The following is a 22,604-nucleotide window of genomic DNA, read 5'->3' as shown; positions in this document are numbered from 1 at the left end:
TGGGAACTGAACACTGGTCCTCTGCAAGAGCAACAAGTGCTCTAAACTATTGAGTCATCTGATGGCCTGCATGGACAGCTGTGTCATAAACTAATCATCTCTTGTCAAATTGACAAAATCTAACTAAGGGTTCAAATTTCCTGAAGACTATCAGTCTATAGATGGAGAAATCAGGAAGAGGTGAGTCTGGTTTAGTAAAGAGGAAGAAAGGCTGCACTTTATACCTGAATCTGCCACTACCTAGTTGAATAGCTTTAGACAAGCCACTTGTTGTATCTGAGTTTTAGGTACCAGAGGGGAAATACTGCCTGATCGATTTTTATTACAACCCAGGGAATAGATATGACAGAACATGGAAAACTGCTATATATTCTTAAGGTGTACTAAATAGTTGGACTTAAACTCCTTGGGGTTTGCAGTAATTATGCTAGATTGAAATAGTTCCTGTACTGTCCTACAAAAAAAAAAGCAAATGATATGCCCCCAACTGAATTATATCATCAACTCAAAGCACTAGCACATGAGAACATTAAATGATTTACATGCTAATAGTGCTAATGACAGATGAACTTATGGGTTGAACATTCACTAGTGGAAACAGTTGTTAACAGGTTAGTTCATTGTGCTGAGTGTGTGGTAGCCGAAGGCTGCAGTCTACAGGACAACAGGACAACGAGCAACTTCTTCAAGTAAGATCATGTTTTCCATGGTAATAACAAATGATTTATTTGGATAAAATGTTTAAAAATTGACTAAATTTAGATTTATTAGGTTATATATATGAAGGTCAACATATAGAAATTGGAATATATTGACATTTACTGGTGGGGTTAAAGTTAGCCAGCTAAAATAAGGTATAGGAAGTTGCTAATTGTTATGTTCTACTTTTGATAGGCACATCAGTAAGGCAAATGTACTTGGAAGGTGGTAAGACTTTATCCTTTTGTATACTTGTAGAATGGAAGCATTATTCTAATCCATGCTTGCCTTTAAATTTAGATGTGTTATTGGTAGTCAGGTTTTCCTAAGTATTAATTTTGATTTGGTCAGCAGCAAGTAACCTAGACCCTTACTTACCTGAGCACCATCAGTTCCAAGGAAGGGATAACAAAGGGACTCAAAATTAAGAAATTTGTTTCATGCTTCCACTGCTTAATTAAAAGAACCACTACTTCTTCATGGAAGGACTTCCCTACATGAGGTGGCAGGACCTTGCTTCTTTTTCCTAGTTTAAACCTCAGTTCCAGAATATCTGATTTCTCTAGAATTATACTGTCTAACATGGCAGCCATGGGCACATGTGACTACTAAATATTTGGCATGTTGCTAGTATCACTTGGGTATTCCCTAAGTATAAAAACACCCCAAATTTCAAAGATTAGTATAAATAAAAGAACATAAAATATCTCATTCATTTTCAATATTATTGTGTAAGTGACAAATCGAAATATTTTGGGTATCTTGACCTCAGTGAAATGCATGATTAAGATTAACTGCATTTCTTTTACTTTTAACTCTGTAACTAACAGTTAAATGTTATTCATGTAGGTCACACGTGTTACTCACATATATTTGCATTGAGTAATACTGCTTAAGAATGTTTTTTCCCTTTCATGTCACAGACCATAACTTAATTCCAGTTATGCTTTTAGAAAAGCACCAACCACTGACATGAGAATACAATCATTGTTTAAAGATAACTAACTAGTAGCAAAGAGACAATGCTAGAATCCAACCAAAGTAGGAAACAGGAAAGAATAACAACAAAAAGGTTAACACACACAAACGTAAGGCTGATTAGTTTACTAGACCTTAACCGTACCCCTAGATCTTAACACTTTCTGTTCCATACACGTTGTAGCCTTCTCTGTATGTAGCGTAATTCTGAGTGTTGGTGGCAGGAGCAGGCTTAAAGTTTTGGGTGTTCTTTGTGAGTTTCATGCGTTTGGACTCTGCCCGTGATTTGTAACAGAATTCTATCAAAGCCACCATCATGGCCAGCCCCAGACCTCCGACAAGTATATAGAACACGCCTGCCACATTGCTCAGGCTTAGAGCACTGGTCTTGTCCTAAGAAAAATGAACAAGGCGATTAGTTCTTGAGGAAAACAAAGGCAAGAGGACATCATAACACATCACAACAGCATAGGGCAATTCTAAGTTGTAAAATAACTAAACATTTGTGTAAGTGTTAGGACTCAACTCTGGCAACTGGCTTAGGTTTTGCAATGACCAGCAAGATGGTAGATTGTGCTTCTGTTGACTGTTTTGAATCTCACACCTCAATATCCTTTTTTATTTTTTTCATTCTTAGTATCTTCAAATGTTTAATAGTGTTCAGCCACCAAAATAAGACATCATTTGTCCAGGAGAACAAAGAGTAAACACAAGCAGAATGTATCCCTCTGCCAGCCCAAACACAAACCATTTCCCAGAGTTGAGCTGTGACATAATCTCTACAAATGGAACATTTTTTTCTTTTGGGAACTGAAGCACTCTTTCCCCTCTCTGCCCCACAGTACCCCTTTCTCCCTTGTTTTCCTTGTGACAAACTTTCCTTGTGACAAACTTTCTTAATTCATCTTCAACATACTAGGTGAGGTCTCTTCTATTCTTGTGTGGGGATTTAGCTTGGGGGTGGGGGTTGTGTAAAAAGAGTTAACTCTTCTTTCCTCTCAGTGACTGATAAATTGCCCCTGTGGAGTATTGGTTTCTAAGTTCAAAATCAGGGCAGCAAGTCTTCGTGCTGCTAGAGCAAGAGAACACAAAGACTTGGCTCCACTCCATCTTCCTGAAAGTTTAAGGGAGCCGTTAGGAGGGTCCATGGTGCCCAAAATTGGCTCCACACAAATCAGAAAGATTTTTTAGACCATTGAAGAAAAAAAAATGACAAAAACCAAAAACCAAAATCAAAAAAAAAAAAAAAAAGAGTTCAGCTTATTTTCAAGTTTTACTCCAGGGAGTATAGGACTAATTTAAAAAATGCTGTACCTATCTTCTTTCTATTTAAGATGGAGGAAAAATTGAGGAAGGCGGTCAGTGACTTTCAGGTCAAACAGCAAACCTGGCTAAGCTATCTGCCTGCATGAAAAAGCAAAAATTGAACTGCTGAACAATGGAAAGAAAAAAATTGGTGTCCTGAGCCCTACCTTGAGGTAGGATACACCAAGGGCCAGGAGTCTTTCTTTGGAAAAAAAAATAAAATAGCATTTTGTAGTCTTTTTAGAGGGAATGTAACCATTTTGCTGCTGAAAGGAGTTGAAGAGAATCCCCAATTTTTGAAGCCTGTGAATTTTGATCATCTTATTTAAATGATGACATGGTAGACAGATGATGGCTATTGCTGACCATTCGTACTGTGGTTCAGCATACTAGTCCTGATATACTGAAATGGCCACATTCTTCTGATTCTATTTTCATAGGAGCCAACCCTATACCTATAACACAAAGGCCAACTTGAATTGTATTTAGGGAGGGATGTGTGGGTGCCTCATGTCCATGACAGCCTTACATATAGTCACTTTTCTAGAATGAATGACAGGTAGGTGACATTAAGAACTTCTTTCACTTATTGGATATTGGTCATTTCAGGTAGCCCACTAGGCTATAAACAAGGGTAGTTAGTTCATAGTCAATCAAGAAATGGGCCAATTTCTGGAACCTTCCTTCTGCCACTCATATATGTGCATGGCACTGAATGGGGCAAAAGGTCCTTTATCATAACCTGTGTGATCTGTAGCAGCAACAGAAGTTTTAAGTTCCGTGTGTTGAAGTTTTCCCGAATTCTCTGATATGGGATGTAGAAACCCAGTAGCAAAATGGTTCATTGCATGGAGAAAATGAGTGGCGTTTCATGAAATGAATTAACTGATACCACAATATTAGTTCAGAAAAAGGAAAAGGCAAAAAATTGAAACTAAAAAGAACTTTCTTAGGGGGTGCGAAGGGGACAGGAAGGAGGAGGGAAGAGTGTTTCATGCTTATCAATGTGATGTTAATCCTGACAGTGTGTACCCCTAAGGAGCATGCGGCTACATTTTCAAAGTATTACATACAGAGATTTTCAAATGACACCTTTATAAGAGAAAAGTGTGACAGACTTAATGAGCTTTGAGATCCAAACCGATGGCTGAATTTACTATGACAGCTGCTGGGAGGGAACTAGTCATTCTGCTTACAGAGACCAGTTTTTGTTGTTTGACAAAGACATAATATATTAATAACCAATGGTATTTACAACGACAGTCTCTGACACTGCAAGAGATTAAGATAAAGTACTGTCACAGCTGGATCATATATATATATATATATATATATATATATATATATATATATATATATATATTGAGTTGAGGTTGGTTGTTATATTTTCTCTTTGAACTTTCGAAATGTGAACTACAGTAAAACCCCTTTAGAACACAGCTCATTCTTTTACAGCACTGGAAATGCATCGAGCCAGATTGAGTCCCTAATCGTAATAGATCTCTACCACAATGGGTTGATGTCCCATGACAGGCCTAGGAGGCTGCTGTTTGCCTTAGTCCTGTAGTGCTGGTGTTATGAAGGGGTTCCACTGTGGCAGGGCGTGTGTGTTGGGAAGGAAAGCCGTTTGGGGGTAGAAAATAAACAGTGGGTCAAAATGTGATTGCTAATCAGTACAAAAAGACCTTCAGCGACTGACCTTACTCCCGGAGTCCTTGGCTCCACATTCCCCCTTATCGTACCACCATTTGTTTTTCAGCTTGTCTAAGATGCCTTGTTCACTGAGTTTCAATACTGCAAGGTTTACAGGCGTTCTTCACGTGGGAAATAACATAAATAACATTATATTATGTTATTTTATGTTATTCAAGCTTCAAACTACTTTAAAACTATAGAAAGCGATAAAGCAGGGGGCCCTGGCCACAGAGTAATTTTAGACACTGCAGGCAACCTGAGCATTACCTTATAAAAAGTTAACACTACAGCAACGCTATATTTACCAGGGCCTGCCCATATCGCTTTGAGTAATCGGCACACACTGTTAAATAATGAGGATAGAAAAAAAAGGCACTCCTCAGATAGGCTGTGTGTATAGTCAGGAGGGTTTCCCCTCAAGTGACACTGGTCGGCGGCAGCTTGCAGTAACTTTGTGACGGAGGCGTGTTAGGTTTGATCTAACCGGGTGTCTTGTTGTACTTCCAGACAGAAAGCAAGTTATGGGTGTTGGGGGGGGGGTTGGGAGGAGGATGGGGCCAGAAAGGGAAACATTTGTATTATTGTGGACCAAGACAAATGGATGAATCTGAACAGAAAGCAGGTCCTGTATAAACAGCATGCCTTTGAATTAATTGTCCCCTATTAGACAAATCTGTTGCGCAGCTGAAAATGATCTAAAGGACTGAACTCTACACATAGTCTCATGCGACAGTCATACATTCCAATTCCTACGCACACACTACTCTTAACATTAGAAGTTCAATGTAGACCTTGACATTTTGGTTGAGGAGCATTTTCAACAGCTTACAAACAGGCCAAGGAGATGTTTCTGAGTTGATGACTGCATCTCTCTCTGATGTGTCTGCAATCAAGTCAGATGCTCAGAAAGTAGACTAAAGTGTTTCGAAGTGGAATGTTAGTACAGCATTGTGTAAAATGGCAAACTGACATTGCCATTGTTGAGTAGGACTGGAGAGGAATAGTTTGATAAAATAAAAACTCTTTAAGTAAGTGACTAATACATCTTCAGGAGGCAATGTTACTACTTACTTCTCTGTTGTCTATTACTTACTTAATGTAGACTGATTATATTTGGAGCCATTGGGCACAATGTGTGAAACCCTACTGGTCCTAGGACAAAGATTTTTGTCTTTGAGAGATTTCTTCAGCTGTCAGATAGAAATAGTAACCACTACCCTGTGTTCTTCCTATAGCTACTGAGTTTGAAACAAAGTCTCTTTAATAACTTTGGGCAAAAATGTGTTGTATCAATAGGGTTGCCTAATTTTATGATGAGGCACTAAACTGTTCAATTTTATGCGGAACAGTATTGCCAGTGTGGTGTGCGTTGGTCTAGTGCCACTGGCTTTAAAGGAGGAAGTCACACAACTTTATGTAACTATGGACACACTATAACATTTCTTAGCTTATTTTAGATAAGTTGGATCTGTTAACATATCTGCTTACAGACAAGACTTCCTATAGTCACAATGATCTGACCCCTGTCATACCAGCTCCCAAAACACTTTTCTTTCTTTTTCCATTTGCAGTTTAGGGCAGAGGGACCATCTTTGTTTGAGATGTTCTGAGATATGTATCGTCATTTAAAAATAATATGCAATTTCAGGGTACTCGGGATTTGAAAAGCTATAAACCTTTAGTAGCAAGGAGGTGACACTCTCGTTAGTGTAGATCATAGCATTCAGAATATCTTCATTCTGTGTCTTACAAGGAAATTGAATTCCTTTTATACTTTAAACAAGTTTTTTTTTTTTTCCATCAGCACTCAAAAGCCTAGGCTTCTCAAGTGCTAACCAGAATTGCAACAAAGCATACACAAAATTTCTAGCCTCCTTAATATAGTATTGGCAGTGTAAGTTGTCTTAGATTATTGTAAAGGTCAGCAAGACCATCTATGACCCTGGAAGCAATACGGAGTTGTCTTCTCCTCTAACCCCCCCCCCCACCGTCTATCTCTTTCTTTCTCTTCTTCATTATTTGTTATGACATCACCATCACTGCTCTCCCAGGGTTGTGTTTTGAGCCAGGTTCTGGTGTGAGACACAGCGTTGTGGAAGTTGCCTTGAGATGTAGGGAAGATGCTTCCGAATAGCATAAGGATAACCTGGGCTCAATGGGCCTATCCATCCTTTCCACACATCTTCCCTTTTCATTGCAAAAGGTATTGTAGCTTCTCATTGCTCTTTGATTGTGTCCTTACCAGGCCTCATTCTCCTTTAAGGTTCTACATTCTTAAAAATACCTCATTCAATCTGTTCAGAATTGCTGCTTTTATTAGGTCTTAGGAACAGAACAGCCTGGTTAAAATTACCACACTGGGGTTAATAGAAGGTTCCATTCTCTAGAGACCCTGGGTTTAGAAGATCTTCCTAAGCATTTAAGTGACATAGATCGATAAAAGTAAACTGTGTGGGTTTAAAGCAGCATTTCTTAAAGTTTGTTCCTGGGACCCTTGGGGGAAATCACTGAAACCCTTTCATTCGAGGGTCCGTGAAGTCGAAGTTTTTTATAGTGATGGAAGGTAAAAACTGCCCTTTTCACTATTACTCCTTCATCATATACAAATTTTTCAGAGGCTACCTTATTGTGAAATCATAACAAATTGAATGAAGAAGTAGAAATGATAATCCCATCTTTTAATATAAGCTACATATTAAGGCATCTGCAAAAATATAGGCTGGTTTCAATTTTCTTTTTCTTTTTTGGTTTTTTGACACAGGGTTTCTCTGTGCAGCCCTGGCTGTCCTGGAACTCACTTTGTAGACCAGGCTAGCCTCGAGCTCAGAAATCTGCCTGCCTCTGCCTCCCGAGTGCTGGGATTAAAGGTGTGCGCCAGCACGCCCAGCTTGGTTTCAATTTTCTAACTTTTGTTTTGAAAATAGAATTGTTTTCATATAAGTATATTGTTTATCTTAACATGTGCTATGTTAATTTGAAAATAAATCAGTGAATATATTCCCTTAAATTCTATTTCTGGCATGATGAATATAAATAGATATAACAAAACAAATTATTTTTTTTTTTAGATTTTTGCAATAGTTTTTAAGAATATGAAGAGTCCTGCAACAAAACATTGTATAAGCATTGCTTTGGCGAATGAATGAATTTTGTTGTGATATAGATGCTTACTCTGGGCTATCAACCATAGACACTTGCCTAAACCCAGACTTAGTATCTCAGCATCTTAATATTCTCCTTCAGACAAATGGTCTATGTCAGCCTTGGGCCATCCAGTAGCTTTCACAGAACAGCTAGTTCACAGTGCAGGTTATCTCAGTGTAATAGCTTTCGAGCAGGGGGTGGGGGCAGGGCCTTTTGTCCTCTAGAGGACATTTGGCAATGCCTGGGGTCATTTTTGTTATCACAAATGGGCTGGGGAATGATCCAGGCATTCAATGGGCAGAGGCAATGCATGGTGATAAACATCCTATAATTATAGGACAGCCTCCTCAACAATGCAACATCTGGCTCCAGACGCTAATAGTGCTGAGGCTGAGAAAGCTGGCTTTAGAGCATTCAGATGTCCTCTGAGATACTCAGGACAGTAAAGAACTCTGACAGACTACACACCTCTAGAAGGTTAGTTTTTGATTAGAAAGGAAGAAAGGAAGAAAGGAAGGAAGGAAGGAAGAAGGAATGAAGGAAGGAAAGAAGAAAGAAAGAAACAAAGAAAGAGAGGAAGAAAAAGTGTTAATGAAAATTGGGATGGAACCAATGTGCTCTTGGGAACTTCAAAATAGAAACCAGGGGGAAAATGAATATTTCAAGCAGTAACAGACCCAAGGAACATAAAAGTTGTAATCAGAAATCACAGATAATGCCACTCAACAAGGTAAGGATAGGTACTAAGAGAAGAAAGCTCCTGCTATTCTGTGTAGCTGTGAGATGACTATGTTTACAGAATGGTAGATTAAACATGCTTTGATAAAAACAGGTTTTTCCATTCCTCTGTCTTACTAGATGTATTGTGAAGCATAACTCAAGTCAACTAAATGTGTCCACACACATACACACACACACATACATGTCCCCACACATGCATGCATACATGTGTACATGAACACACACAAACATTTACAAATACACACAAACATTGACCCACACACATGCAAACTCACACACACACACACACACACACTCACACACACACACACACACACACACACACACACACACACACACACTGGTGTTTTGAAGAAAGGAGAATTAGTTATTTATTTGGTCATTTTAGATGGTTTTCTCAGGATGGCATTTTTTTCCCACCTAGGTCAGATGTTTTCTTTCTTCCCTCCATCATCCTCCATCTTGCCTTATTTTTGTGTGTGTCTTGTGACTCTTTCTGTGCATCAATCTTCTGCTTTTGTAGCCTCATTTTTGACATTCTCCTCCCTCAGTAAATAACCATTTTAAAGGTAACTCTTAGCTTTTCATTTTCAACCTAGTTCCTTTACATAATTATAGTAGTCAGTTTTATTATTGGTTAAGTTTAGTGGCTACCCCAAGAAGGCAGATTTATGGTCTTCTCTTTATAAATTATGAAACTGCAGCACACGCAGGTCAAGCAATTTGCTTAAACCTCCAGGTATCACAGAGCAGACTGAATGGCAAATGAATATACATTGAACTCTCTACTATGCATTGGCCACTAAAACATAGACAAGAGTAGGTTGCTCTTCTCATTGTTTTCTCTTCTGGCTTAGATGTTCATAATGATTTTTTTCAGGGACCCCAAGTCTCCAAGTAACTATCAATCTACCAAGGGCGTATTCCAGCTGAGGCCTTTTATTCTGATGCAGCAATGCTTCACATGGGAAAAGTCTGGAGCAATTACTGCAGGCCTTTGACTGAGTACCTGAGAGAATTAGAAGTCAGAAATATTTATTGTGCTCACCTCAATAGAGAACAGAAAGAATTGAACAAAGTAGGTCAGATTTCTATCGTGGAAATTAACCAAGCAGTCGCTCTCTGAAGGGCTTGCTATGAGCTTTTTGCTGAGCAGAACCATCATAAGGGGGAGGCATTGGTCAGCAAGCTAAAGGAGAAAACTGGAGGGCTTTCTGGTGAAATTTGATGGGATCTGGGAATTATTCCCAAGCCCCATGTTTTTCCTCCCTATTTCTAAAATTCCATTTTAAAAATTTCACACTGTTAAGTTTGAGCAACATGTTCGTGTTCTTGTTTCATTTTGTCCTTTCTTTTAAAAAAATACTAATCTTCCTGAGACATGGAAATGATGAAATAGAGACTATTTAGAAAGCAACTTGCTATTCTCCATTCTTTTTCTGTTTTTTAAAAAAAAGATTTGGGGCTTGGGGCAAGAATATAAAGTTCTCCAGGGAAGAAAATGTTTTATGGCGTAGAAGTCATAAAAATGATTATCAGGGCAGATTATCAAGCAGATGTGGAGTGCGTGCTTGGGCATATGTGAATTACAGAATCTCTAAAAATACATGAAAATAACGCTGACCTGTATCAGGATGCTCACTCCTGAGTGTGGAGGACAAATAGAAGCTGCCCTTTGTTTATTATCCTTTAATATAGGAGGAATAATGTATAAGGCTTTGATAATTAATTTTTTAAAAAAAGTTTATTCTTGAAAGTGTGTGTGTGTGTGTGTGCCTTGACACACGTGGTCAGTTCTTTTGACTTTCACATGGCTTCTGGAGATTGAACTCTGGTCATTAGACTCCAAAACAAATGCCTGTATATTTAGCTGAGGCTGACGTTGAGTTTGTCATCTTTCTGTTTTACCTCCCAAGAACTGTGACCATAGATATGTGCCAGCAAGCCTGGAATGAATTGTATTTACAAAGGAAATATGATTAGATGATAAAATAAATTTGCTTGTTTCAGTCATCCACACCTGACACTAACTCAGCTACAAAGGACTCACTGTGCACACTGCCCAGCACAGCCCCTCCAGGAAATGGGTGTCAAATTTCAGGGTGTGCCTCATTCAGCCATTTTAAAGAAGCAGTGTTGTCTTCGCAATGGCAAACTTTATACATGGGCACAGTTTAAGGATAAGAATACCATTGTTTATTTTTTCTGTGAATGTAGAATCTCTCTTGTAAGACCCAAATAAATAAGCCTTTTGATTAAAACTACTGCCAAGTTTATTTTAAATGTTTTGATGTCCTCAAGTACTTAGAATAATAAATGAAGCAGCTTGGAGCCATGTTGTGTTCAATGGAGTTAAGTGGGGATGCTGAGGCTCCTTATAGGGCAAAAAAGGAGAATTTGAGTCTAGTAAATTCATTACCAAGATGATGTCCCCAGGTAATCTGGTGACCCTAGTTGGGATAAGAAAGGAGTTTAAATTAGGGATATGACTCTGGATAGGAATCCATGGTGTAGTGTGTTATCTATCTGAGAGACTGGATGATATACTCTGATCTAAAAGACTGCATTTTCTGTTTCTGAATAGAGATACTGAACTGGCAAATGGCTGGGTAGTTAATGAGTCCAGAAGATTTTCAGTGGTGCCCTTAGGAAGGATAGATATATGTGTCAATATGTAGGTTGTAGAAAAAGGAAAGATTGCATTAAAAACCCAAAGAAATATATGAACAAGGATGGTAAGTTTATAAATGTAATATGAAACCTGCTCTGACAATATAATATCTAGGCAATGAAAATGGAAATGGTCATAAATGAAGCTGGAAAAATTTCTGCCACCTAATTCTGCATCTAAACACTTGTTTTAAAGGTACTAATTCTTGCTTCTTGGTACCTTTCTGGGCTGAAATATCATCAGCCCAGAGGAGAGAGAACGATATTCTCCATTTTCCTGTCCATCTTTAAACTGAGACTACTTCAGGTAGTCATGGTAATCAGTCACTAGTGTCTCATTCCAGCCTCTCTCAGAGAAGCCATAGTATCACTCTGCATAAGAAGTATGTGCAGGCAGGCACAGATATCACTGCACAGGTTTGTTGGAGTCAATTGACAGTTAAGAAAGAGAGAAGAAGCCTTGCTGAGTGAAGGATTTAATATGTGGCTTTTTGCATTCTTTTAAAACTAGTTATCTTTGGATATATGTAGGGAAGAGATTTACTTGTCTGTGCCAGCTATTGGAGGCTGTGACAGTTCCAAACATGTCCTAAAATGTACAGGTGTACGGAGTCATTAAAAATGCTCTACCTCCCCAGTTTTCACAGGAGTTCCTGCATGTAGGAGTGCAGAATATGATTTATGTCATTTAAACCATTTTTGCCTTTGGATCACTGAGATTGTTTCCATACCCTTCGACTGTTGGCATTACTAAACTCTGAGTGTTCAAGTGACCCTCATCTTCACAGAAGAAGCTGCAATGATTTGCAGAGTTATGCAGTGCTTAGCTGCTAGAAGCCACCTCTGAGAGTGTATTTATAACCACGTAGTTCACAAATGTAGCTCAAACCTATTTAACTCCTTGCTAATGGGATCATAATTTAATGTAAGTGTAAAGAGCAAATTCAATAATGCATGCATATAACATTAGGAGTTGAAAGCTGTGAGCCATTTTTCTAAGGGCCTAACAATGCTAATGACTAAAATGTATTGATGACCATCTGTGTTCACACAGCAGCCTCCGAAGTAAACTCGAGATATGGAGCTAAATCCAGCGGTGTTTCCATATGACAGCTTCTCAGATTCAAAAACAAGAGAAACTTTGATTCTACAGATCATAAATTTCCTTGATGAATTTCTGTCAAAAAACCTAGACCTCTTTCTGGTTAACGTCTCTAAAAAGCAAAACAATTATTTCATATAGCCTAATTATGTGGGAAGATTCCTTACTCTTTTTTTTCCCAACAAAGAGCAGTGGTTCAGAGAAGACACTAAGATGGAAGAAGAATTGACATATTTCAGTGAAAACTCCGTTGTAAATGGGACTCCCACTTGTCCAAATAAGCTTTAAAAACTCCATTTTAATATGCATTAGAAGTTCAAGTCTTCAAATGTGGTTGGTATTTATTATGTATAAGTGTGATTTATTTAGTTTATTCCAGTAGTACCAAGAGAGGCCAGAAACTCAAGTGATGAACATTTCTGAAGACATGTAAGTCTTTGGGTTACAGATAATCAATCTTAGTTTATATTCAAATAAAGATGGAAAGAAATGGTGGCTGTATATCCAACTTACAAACTTGGTACAGATTGCCAAATCAAAGGTGCACACCAATCTCTTTCAACACACACTCTACCAACCATACAACATGCTTGTATTCCTTGTAGTGATGCTAGACAGGAAATACTAGCAGTCTTACTATGAGTGTCTGTGTATATTGATATACATATAGACACTGTGTATATATGTTTGTATACACATATGTATATATAATATGTATATACTAAAATATAGTATGCTGCTGCTTTAGATCCATATTTGAGATGTATTTTAGTGCTAGATAAAATGAATAAAAAATGTTAATCCAACACTTAGACCACATTTTTGCCACCTCAGACTAATGGGTACCAGCCTCATGTGCCAAGGGCCAAATGCTATACCGCTCTCTAAAAAGTCAAAAGAGAATGGATTTTAACTGTTCTTTATAAAATTTCCCCCACCCTGTTCCACCAACCCCAACTCCCACCCTAACAAAAATAACTTAGGTACATTAAATATTTCATATTTCTTTTCCATAGCTGTCCTACCTTTCAGACAGTGTAGTTCTACAACCTCTTCAAATGAAATGAAACCCAGTTATTATCTTCTCAAGGGGAAGAAAGGGCATAGATATGTATCATTTCAATCTTTGCCATGGCAATAGTGTCCTTCCTCTTGACAACTGTGTAACATCATTCTTACCTTCTTGCTTTTCACTCCTGCTGTTCTTTCTGTAGCTCTGGTGTTGGATATTTTGGTTATTGTTTGTCAATAAGAAACATATTCATGTTATCAGAATAGCAACAATTATGTCCTAATCATAGGAATTATGCTAAGGTCACACAGTCACTTGTGTTTAAGACAAAGAATGAAATAATTAAACGGTCTTTTCTTTGTGGGTTACATTTTTTTCCCCCAGAGGTAGAATTTATTTTTATTTATTTATTTATTTATTTTAGCATCATTTGCAAAATCATTGGTTTTGGCAGTACTGGACTGGTTCGGTTCTTACGACAACTGGTCCCTTGCTTGAAGTAGTCATTTGTGAGAAAGTGAGGATTTGCTCTTGGGAAGAAGACCTGAATCAGTTCAAGTAGCAAATTTAGTCACTATCATGAAAAAATAATTGTCAGGTTCTTCATATTTCCAGGAGGCAGTACCAGCACAGAAACATGCAAACCAATGAAGAGTATAGTATACTTACCCTACTCCTTGATCCCAAACCAGTCTTGGGGATTCACAGGAACTTCTGCTAAGACCCAGGAAGTGTCATCGTTCTGTAATGGTTCTTGCCTATACACATAACAGTGTCAATAAAGTGTCATTGGGATCCATCTTAACCCTGGGTATCCAAAGTGTCAACCTTTAGGAATGGCTCCTGCCAGTAAAAGATCCACTTTTGTTGCAGATAAAGGCAGATGCAGATTCATATCCATTCCCTAAGGCCCAAGATTGTCAAAGAATTCTGGGTGTGGAAGAGAAGCAATTAAGAGATGGTGGCATAGGAGAGGAAAATTGTAGACAAACACAGGAGGAGAAATACATACAAAACTGAAGATCTCATGTTATACACGTGGGAAAAACAGTTATAGTCTCATTCCTTTAGGTAGCACCAACTATGGGTCTGAGGAAATTTGGAAACAGGCTATCTCGAAGTGCCATTTTTTACTGTCTCTGAATGGACGACTTGCTAAGCAAATGTATAAGATTATTTTTCTAAGAAAAAAGATTGATAGAGATAGGGAAGAGGAAGCAAACTGTTGAATTTCTTAAGAGAACAAACTTTAAATGTACGTTAAAAGTACATAGATGAAAACAGATACGACTAATTTTAATTTCAGGGAGTTTTTGAGTCTATTAAAATAAACTCCATGATTTTTCTCAATGTGTGTGGCGATGCTTGTCATTTTCTTCTAGTTTTTATATATTTCAGTTTCAACTACATTTCTTTATTGATATTCTACATCACTTTCTATGCCTTACAAGTGAAGGTACCTACATTTGGCACAAGACTTATTGCAGTCAAGGAGTTCCGAACAGTTCCATTTAAACATTCTGTTTCATTGTTTTCAAAGGCACACATTCTGTGCTGTTCTTTTTTTTTTCATCTTTAAAAGTATAGACACTAGAAGTCTATTTAAATCCACTGATGCACATCTAGGCTGGGATGGGATAAGTTTCGAATTATCTTATCACTCCAGGTACACAATAGTTTGTTTTTCCTGACATTCTTTGCTCTACTAAGTAAAGGTATATAGAAAAAACTGAGCTGGCATCATTTACTTAAGATTAAGGGAATGAAGTTAGGAAGGACTAGAATGTAAAACTGTGAGAGGACTGATAGCTGTGGGAGAAGCTTAATGCCCTTATATGGGAACTCTGCAAAAATTACTATCTGCTGTTTTACTGTGACAGACTTTCATCAGCTGTCTCTCAAACCTCTAGTGATCTAGGTTTATAGCTGGAACAACCTACAAGCCTCTTAATTATTGCATTTTCACATGCATTACAATAAAGCAGCAACACAATAGGGTGATTTGTTGGTTGAAAATTCTCAAACCACAGCCTTTGTTTACATGAGTTACCTCTGTACATTTATAGATCATCAAGGGCAGATCGGGTATAATTTGGCCAAGACTTATTAGCTTAGACTTGAGAAATTGGTACAGGCAAACAGTGTTTTGGTTCTAGCCTATGGGTCTTATTCAGGAGCTACTCCAGTTAATAACCCCTTTCTAAATTCCCTGTATTCAGAAAAGAAAATAGAATATCTATTACATTACTTTAAGAGTGTACTCATTTTTGACAACATGAAAAGTTCCTGTTCTTTCCATAGCATAGAAAAATTTGTAGAATATGCTCAGAATGCATGCTGTCTCATGTTAGAGAGGGAAAAGTCAACAATTTAATATAATTGCCCACTTATCATAATTTAAAGGTTATAGGAACAAGACAGAGGGATAAGTAATACAAGTATTTTTTTCCCCTTTCCTGGTTTCAGAGATAATAGGTGTAAAACTGTTTTTGAAGTGGTGGAGGCACTTATAAATGCCAGGTTTTGTGATTATTGTCATTTTTAGTAATCAGTACTGAGGGCTAGAATGGCTTAAATATGTCATTTGCCTAGTAACCAAGGTGTTTGAGAATAAACCTGATTCTTATAGAAACGTAGCTCCTGCAGTCAGATTCACACCGTTCATGGGTGGGTAGCTGCAATAACTTGCTTTCTGCAATATGATCAGAAGAGGTGAACCTGAAAGTCAGAAGAGATGTGTGATGGCATTGGCTGTGTGACCTTCTCAAAGTCAGCACCACCTGTGGATCTCACTTTCCCCACGCAATGATAATACATTCAGTGGTCCTTTTGTCGTGTTAACTGGGGACAAGAGTCAATAAGGAAGTGTAATTCTCAAGCCATTTTACTAATAGGATAAAACTTCCTTGATCTGAACTAGCACAGAGGAAGAATTGTCAGAATGAGGGAAGCAAATCCTGAGCTACAAAAATATGCCTGAAGCATGACATTTTCTCCTTTTAGTTCTATTTTGCAATTCAGACTGGCTATAAAACATTGCTTTATCAGAGGTCCCCATGAGAACTATGTTAGTGGGTAGATTTATAATGAATATGATTATATGTGATGAGTGCTTCCAGCCTTTGAAACCAAAAGATTTGTTCTCTCAAGAAAATATTCAACTGAAATTCTAGTCTAAACTTTGCATTTGCTTAACAAACCTCTCTTGTCCACAGTCATATCAATTTACTTTGTAGACTGGTCCTTGTCTAGTTTATTCCATATTATTAATCAAAGCACTCCGAGTTAAGGAGGTTTCAGTGCATTTCTACCTTCTGAATGGATTCATGTTGAATGGTACCCACGAAGTAGTTGTGAAACACAGTCAGTCAAGTTCGTTCCTTGCTCCTTCTTGTGCTCACTTTCAGAAAAAAAGCAGGTGGCAAGAAGGAAGAAGATAAAGGCAGACTCGTTGGTAATTCCCAGGCGAAAGAAGCAGTTGTTGGATATGCAGCTTTTGATCCCACTATTATCCATACTTGAGAATGGAGTTGGCTTATTGCAAAAGGTAAATTGAAGGGATGACCAAGAAAAGTAAAGTTGCCTGGCAAGTAGCACCATGGCCAAAGAAGTTTGAAACAATTACGATCTACTGAAATATTTTCTATTGCCATGCCATATTTCAGAAAAATCTGGAAATTCTAAGTTAGCAATAAAGTTACTAAATAAAAACTCAGAGACAATACTAAGAATGGAACAAAGAGTGTGATTGTTGGTGATAATTAGCAAAAAGCTAGTTTAACCATTTGGGATCTTCCTGATACCAAATCATTTCATGAAATGTAAAGGTTGGTCAAATCCATCCAGGGTTTTTTTTTTTTTGTGTGTGTGTGTGTGTGTGTGTGTGTTTGCATGCATGCCTGTAAGTGTGTGTGTGTGCGCATGCACACACGCACACGTGCACGCACGTGTGTAAAACATCAAACACCTGGTTATTGTAAAACTTCGGGGCACTTCTGGGCACTGTGTGGATTATTTAGAGGCATCTTGATTCAGTCCATGGCTCCTCTGAATGATGAGTTCATGAGAACAAAGTATCCAGTCCAGCTCCGTTTTCATTCTGTAACTCACTTGAATAATAGAATTAGGTTCTCGGTGGCCTGCTAAAAGCATGAGAAAAGCGCTGGGAGGGAGGTGCTAAATACTTTGGGCATCAGGGTAGCCATTGTGAAAATCAAATGAAGCAAATGATTGGCTAAATTTTCAGTGTCATCAGTTTACATTGGTGAGAAAGGAAGTCACTGCTTTTTGGCACATAGTAAAACCTTGATTAATTGAAATCCATAGGGATGGATGGGATTGTTAATAAGAATACTTTTGGCTAGTGACATGCCGCTTGTAAATGCTTGTATCCACTCAAGTCTCAGGGAAGTAGCCTCTAATGTTTGAGGGTCAATCCAGTTGCAGAAAAGGTATAGGAGAAAGATCTAGCTGCAGTTATCACTTGGCAGCTATGTAAAAACTCAATTCCTCGAGGTCTTCTCATTTTGGATATCATTAAAGATCTCATCAATGGAAGTTTAGAACGGGGGCTGACAATTCAGGCCACCAGTTCAGTGTATTCTTGTTAATCAAGGTTTTACAATAAAAGGCCTTGCCAATGCCTGGTAAGATTATGAATAAAAGTTGTTTTAAAATTTGCTTCTTTGAAAGTGCTCTGGATCAGTGTTTCCAAACCCATATTATACTGCAGACTGGCAAACTAGCTTTTCTGCCAGGATCCCAAGGGATGGAGAAGGAAAGAGAAGAGCAGAATTACAAGCATTGTCTCTGAAGAAAAAAAGTTTTGGCTTGCCTGTCTGTTTCTCTGTGGTTGGGAAACACTGTTCTTCACCTTACGATGCCCATGGTATCTTGGTTGTGCAAAAGCCGATCTCCGATCTCACGAGTTTCAGTATCATTTGCATGCCCCTTGGGCCATGGAGAAATCTGTTTTCAGGTCTTCTCTTGTACTTACCCGAAGTACCTCTCCATGACTTGGTGTCTTGGTCTCTGAGAAAGCCCCTATTTCCTGTTGCTTGGGTGATGGCTACTCATCCATTGTAGCCTCGAAGAATATTAGGAACCAAAGGAATGGCAAGTAAGATGGGTTTTCTCCTGATGACAACCTGGATAACAATTAGACCTACCTGAACCAAAAACACGGCTAAAGAGAAGCCAAATCGGGGATTCACACACAAGTAGTATCACAGGCGATGCACAGGTTCAAATACATAAAAGTCCTTTTGCAAAGTCTCTGTATGTGGTGACCTATTAAAGAAAGACCCCATTTAACTTGAAATTGATCTTTCTCTTTGCTTTTCAAGTTAAGTGGGGCCTAGTTAAATCAGCCACCACATACAGAGAACATTCCATCACTCATACAAGTAATAGAAGTCACTCCCACTCACTCAAGAAACTTCTATGAGCAATCATCACATCCTAGAAAAAAAATAGAACCAAACAAATTATATCCTGTCATCTCAGTGGCTGGATGGATCTGATTTCTTACACAATTCAACTGTGGCAGATGGGGGAGTCTCACAGGACACCCTTGGGCTTTTGAAAGTCTAGGGCACCAAAACCTGTATAATGACCTTCATATAGAAACCAGTCTGGCATGTGGGGAAAGGAAAGGGTGTGGACATGGAGCCTCTGTCTGGGAGTTTAAGAAGGGACCCAAGTTAGATCAAAAATATGGGCAGTGCCCTAAAGTCTTTCTGGTTCCCAAAGCTGCCAGGCAGGGGGAAAACCTGGTCATTCTACTTTCTGTGTGTGTCTCGTGCTCTCTCTCCTCAGTAATAAGATAACAGTCTTGCCGATTACTCGTCACTAAGGGTACCCGGTTGTGGTGACATTGAGGCTGACCTTGGAGTCACCGCCCCCGCTGCCGCACTCTCCTTTGTCGTACCACCATTTGTTTTTCAATTTGTCCAAGAGGCCTTGCTCATTCAGTTTTAATACTGCCAGGTTAACAGCATTTCTTGAAACGATAAAACATAACTTGTAAGAAAATGCACAAATGCTTAGGAAATCGTTAACGTATAAAAAAAGGAGCACAAGAGGACAAATTGGCTAAATTTCACAGAACGTGGAGCTATAAAAATGTCTGTACAGCAAATACAGGGTTAAATATTGGAAGGTGGCATGGAGGATAACATTTGCTCAAAACTGAAGTGTGCGGGATGGGGAAATTGTCTTTGAGAAAAAAAGTAACAAGAACACCACATCCATGCAATTAACATTCGTCACCATAACTTGGCTTTTACCATTTAAATTGAAAAAGCCGTTGAACTGTAAAATTAAAACAGCAACAAACAGTCAGAGAGGACAACACAGAGAGAGAGAACATTAAAAAAAATGGATGCATTAAATAGATGAAACCATAATTTACCGTCTTATTTAACTCCATGGAATATTGTAGATTTTAAACTTTTAAAAGTTACCTCAAAATCCACAAGAAAGAAAACGACAACAAAATGCATCAGGGTAGGTGGAATACTATAACAACACGGATATTGTTATATTATTCCACCCACCTTAATGCTGAGCCTTTAGGGGTTGCCACACCATAGCCTTTGGAATCCAGATTTCCACCAACTTTCATCGTATCACACGGCTTTCTCTGCTCAATGTACTCATTCATGGTTGACTCCAGCAGGAAGGCGAACTTTCCCTTGGACTTCCGAACTCGGGCTACCCCATCAGCTGTTGTTTTGGTAAACACAGATGGCTCTGCGGATTTCATGTAAGACCACATTTTCTCATACACAGCAATTTTGGATCTCTGCAACAAACAAACAAGATAACAATTCTTTGGATGGCCAGATTGGACATCGCAAAGGGACATTTGTGCACTAAAACACATTTGTCTTTTAAATTTTAAGTTTTATTTGTGTGTGTGTGCCTGTGTGTCTGAGTACGCAGGCACCCACAAATACTTGAAGAGGCTGGATATCAGATCCCTTCAGGCAATTGTGAGCTGCCTGACCTGGTGCTGAGAATCAAACTCTGGTCCCTTGGAAGAATAGCAACTGTTCTTAACCGGTCACTACACATGTTTTATTACAGCCCACAGTCTCAAAGCCATGCTCATTTTGGCTGTCCACACATTTTCAGACACCTGACAACGTTTTTAAAGCAGATTTCTCCAAATTGTGCTTATCCTTGCTAATTGTGATGCTCCCTGCTATTTTCAAATTCACTTAAAAATTCTAGTCATGCTTAGCTAACTTGGTTTCATGGCCCTAACTGGTTATAGTTTAGTTTTCAAAAGTGTTTTCTCATTTGAATTTTCTGCTAGATGAAGAAATCTCCCCAAGCCCCCACCCCAACCCCAACCCCAGATACCCTGCTGTATGTTTACCCTGAATTTGCCTGAAAAGGGTGATTGAAATGGTATGGAAGGAGATCCATTATGCTAAGAAAGTGTATCCTTGTTCTGAGACAATCTTTTGTTTTTTTTTTTTCTTCTTTCTTTGGCCCTACCTGCTAGAGCTATGGAAAATAATTCTGCATGCTATTCTTCATGTTGATCCTTCAAATATTGCAAGGGCTTTATTATGTCCCTTTCTGTTCTCATTAGGTTACATTGTATTGGCTTTTGCTGTTTCCAAAATTCTCAGAACTTTGTTCTTTCAACCATAAGCTCATTTGAATTTGTGATGTCTCTTTTAAATTGGAGTGTTTTGAAATAAACCAGGCACTACTGAAGTATGACCATGATAGAATAAACAAAATGTTTGCTTTCTGTCATTGGAGCATTATTTTTGAATAATGGGGTTTAAAGTTGCATTAGTGTATTTAGTCATGCATCTACCCTGCCAACAAATATTTATTGAGCACCTATTGGAGTTGTGAGGTATGTAATAGGATGAATAGTGTCGTTTCCATTCAAATGGAAGCATCACAAAAACGGTTAGCTTTTTTCTATCAGTCCAAATTACCCTTGTCTTGACCTTCTCAGGTTGAATTTATCCTGCTAAAGTTCATTTAAATTTAGGTGGTGCTGAGAATGTGTAGCAAATAATTTTTGTAGCTCTACATGTGTCCCTGTAGAGAATATAAAGGAAGAACTACCACAATGACCCCAGAACTTTCAATTTGATTGGTAGCTAGGTCCTTAGGAAGAAGAACTTTAGATAGAAGCTGTAAGATGACATTTAATTAGAGGTGAGGGTATGTTAAAACCCATAAACATATACCATAATCCTTCTGTAAGCTTTCCTGGCACCCATCCTGGCTTGTTTGATAAGTTGTTTACTTGCTCATTTCTGGACTTTCACCACCTACATTGAACCTTTTAATATAATATACTCCTCATTTCTCCAGCTCCTGTCATACTCCCCTAACATTGCATTCTTTTTGAGACTTGTCTAGGCTTATGCAAATGGATCCTGGAATTTCCAGAGCTGCCTCCATGAAAATTAAGCCTCATGTTTATGGCAATTAGACACTCACAGAGACTCTCTTGGAGTCACCGAAATGGCACATGGAGATAGAAACAGGTTTAGATTGCATAAAGCACAAAAGAAGGAAGCCAGGATAGCTAAACCTGAATGAGTGAAAAGAAGACTGATAGAAAATGAGTGTAGGAAGAGAATCAGTTCAGAGTCTGTAGGTCATGATTAAACAGTTTGGATTTATTCTATAGGAGATAAAAAATTATTGGAAGATTTTGAGGAGGAGGAGGTGTGTGTGTGTGTGTGTGTGTTAGCATCCAATTATTTTTAAAATAGTACTCTGACTGCTCTGTAGAGAATGTGCTAGAAGGTGGGCCAGAGTAGAAGCAAAGACACTACTTTGAAGGCTATTCTAAGAGTTCAGGGTGTTCAAGACTAAGATGGGATCAATGGAAGAGGAACTAAGAGGTTAGGTTCCAGAGTTGCTTTGAGGGAACAGAAAACAAGTCTTTCTGATGGGCAGCTCCAACTGATAGGCCTAAAGATAACTTCTTATAAAATATTTCATTAGAAAGCCTGGCTCTTGCTCCCACTCAACCACTGGACACCTAAACTAGAAAGTTCGGTGCTACTTTCCCCTCTCCCCCTCCCCTTCACTACCTCTATGCAGAAATGCTGGAAAAGCTGTCATCTCGAGTCTATCCATACTGCTGCGGTTGTTCTCTCTAGGGCATGCCATGGACCCTTTTGTTCTTGGCTCTGTTGTCTGCTCATTAAACCGAGATCTCCTTGCTTAAATTTCTCTGGTCATCTGATCCTTCTAAAGTGAAAACCTAAT

At 38.5% G+C, this 22,604-nt stretch overlaps 1 protein-coding gene across 3 annotated transcripts in view; it reads right to left on the bottom strand.

Moving 5' to 3' along the window:
- The window catches only part of Gria3 (glutamate ionotropic receptor AMPA type subunit 3), a 264,405-nt gene that overhangs the window by 4,208 nt on the left and 237,593 nt on the right, over nt 1-22,604 (bottom strand). For 2 of the 3 annotated variants that reach the window (XM_029473262.1, XM_021152661.2), the window contains 3 exons: nt 19,904-20,151; nt 4,682-4,796; nt 1,823-2,070 (listed from right to left, as the gene is read on the bottom strand). In XM_029473262.1, the coding sequence (XP_029329122.1) occupies nt 1,825-2,070; nt 4,682-4,796; nt 19,904-20,151 (609 nt within the window). In that variant the 3' untranslated portion in view covers nt 1,823-1,824. Of the gene's footprint in view, nt 1-1,822; nt 2,071-4,681; nt 4,797-19,232; nt 19,348-19,903; nt 20,152-22,604 lie in introns of all 3 variants that reach the window. The other variant, XM_021152663.2, reaches the window with a different exon arrangement.

Source organism: Mus caroli, chromosome X (assembly GCF_900094665.2).
Source record: "Mus caroli chromosome X, CAROLI_EIJ_v1.1, whole genome shotgun sequence".
Taxonomy (NCBI): domain Eukaryota; kingdom Metazoa; phylum Chordata; class Mammalia; order Rodentia; family Muridae; genus Mus; species Mus caroli.
This window is presented reverse-complemented; position numbering and strand designations above follow the sequence as displayed.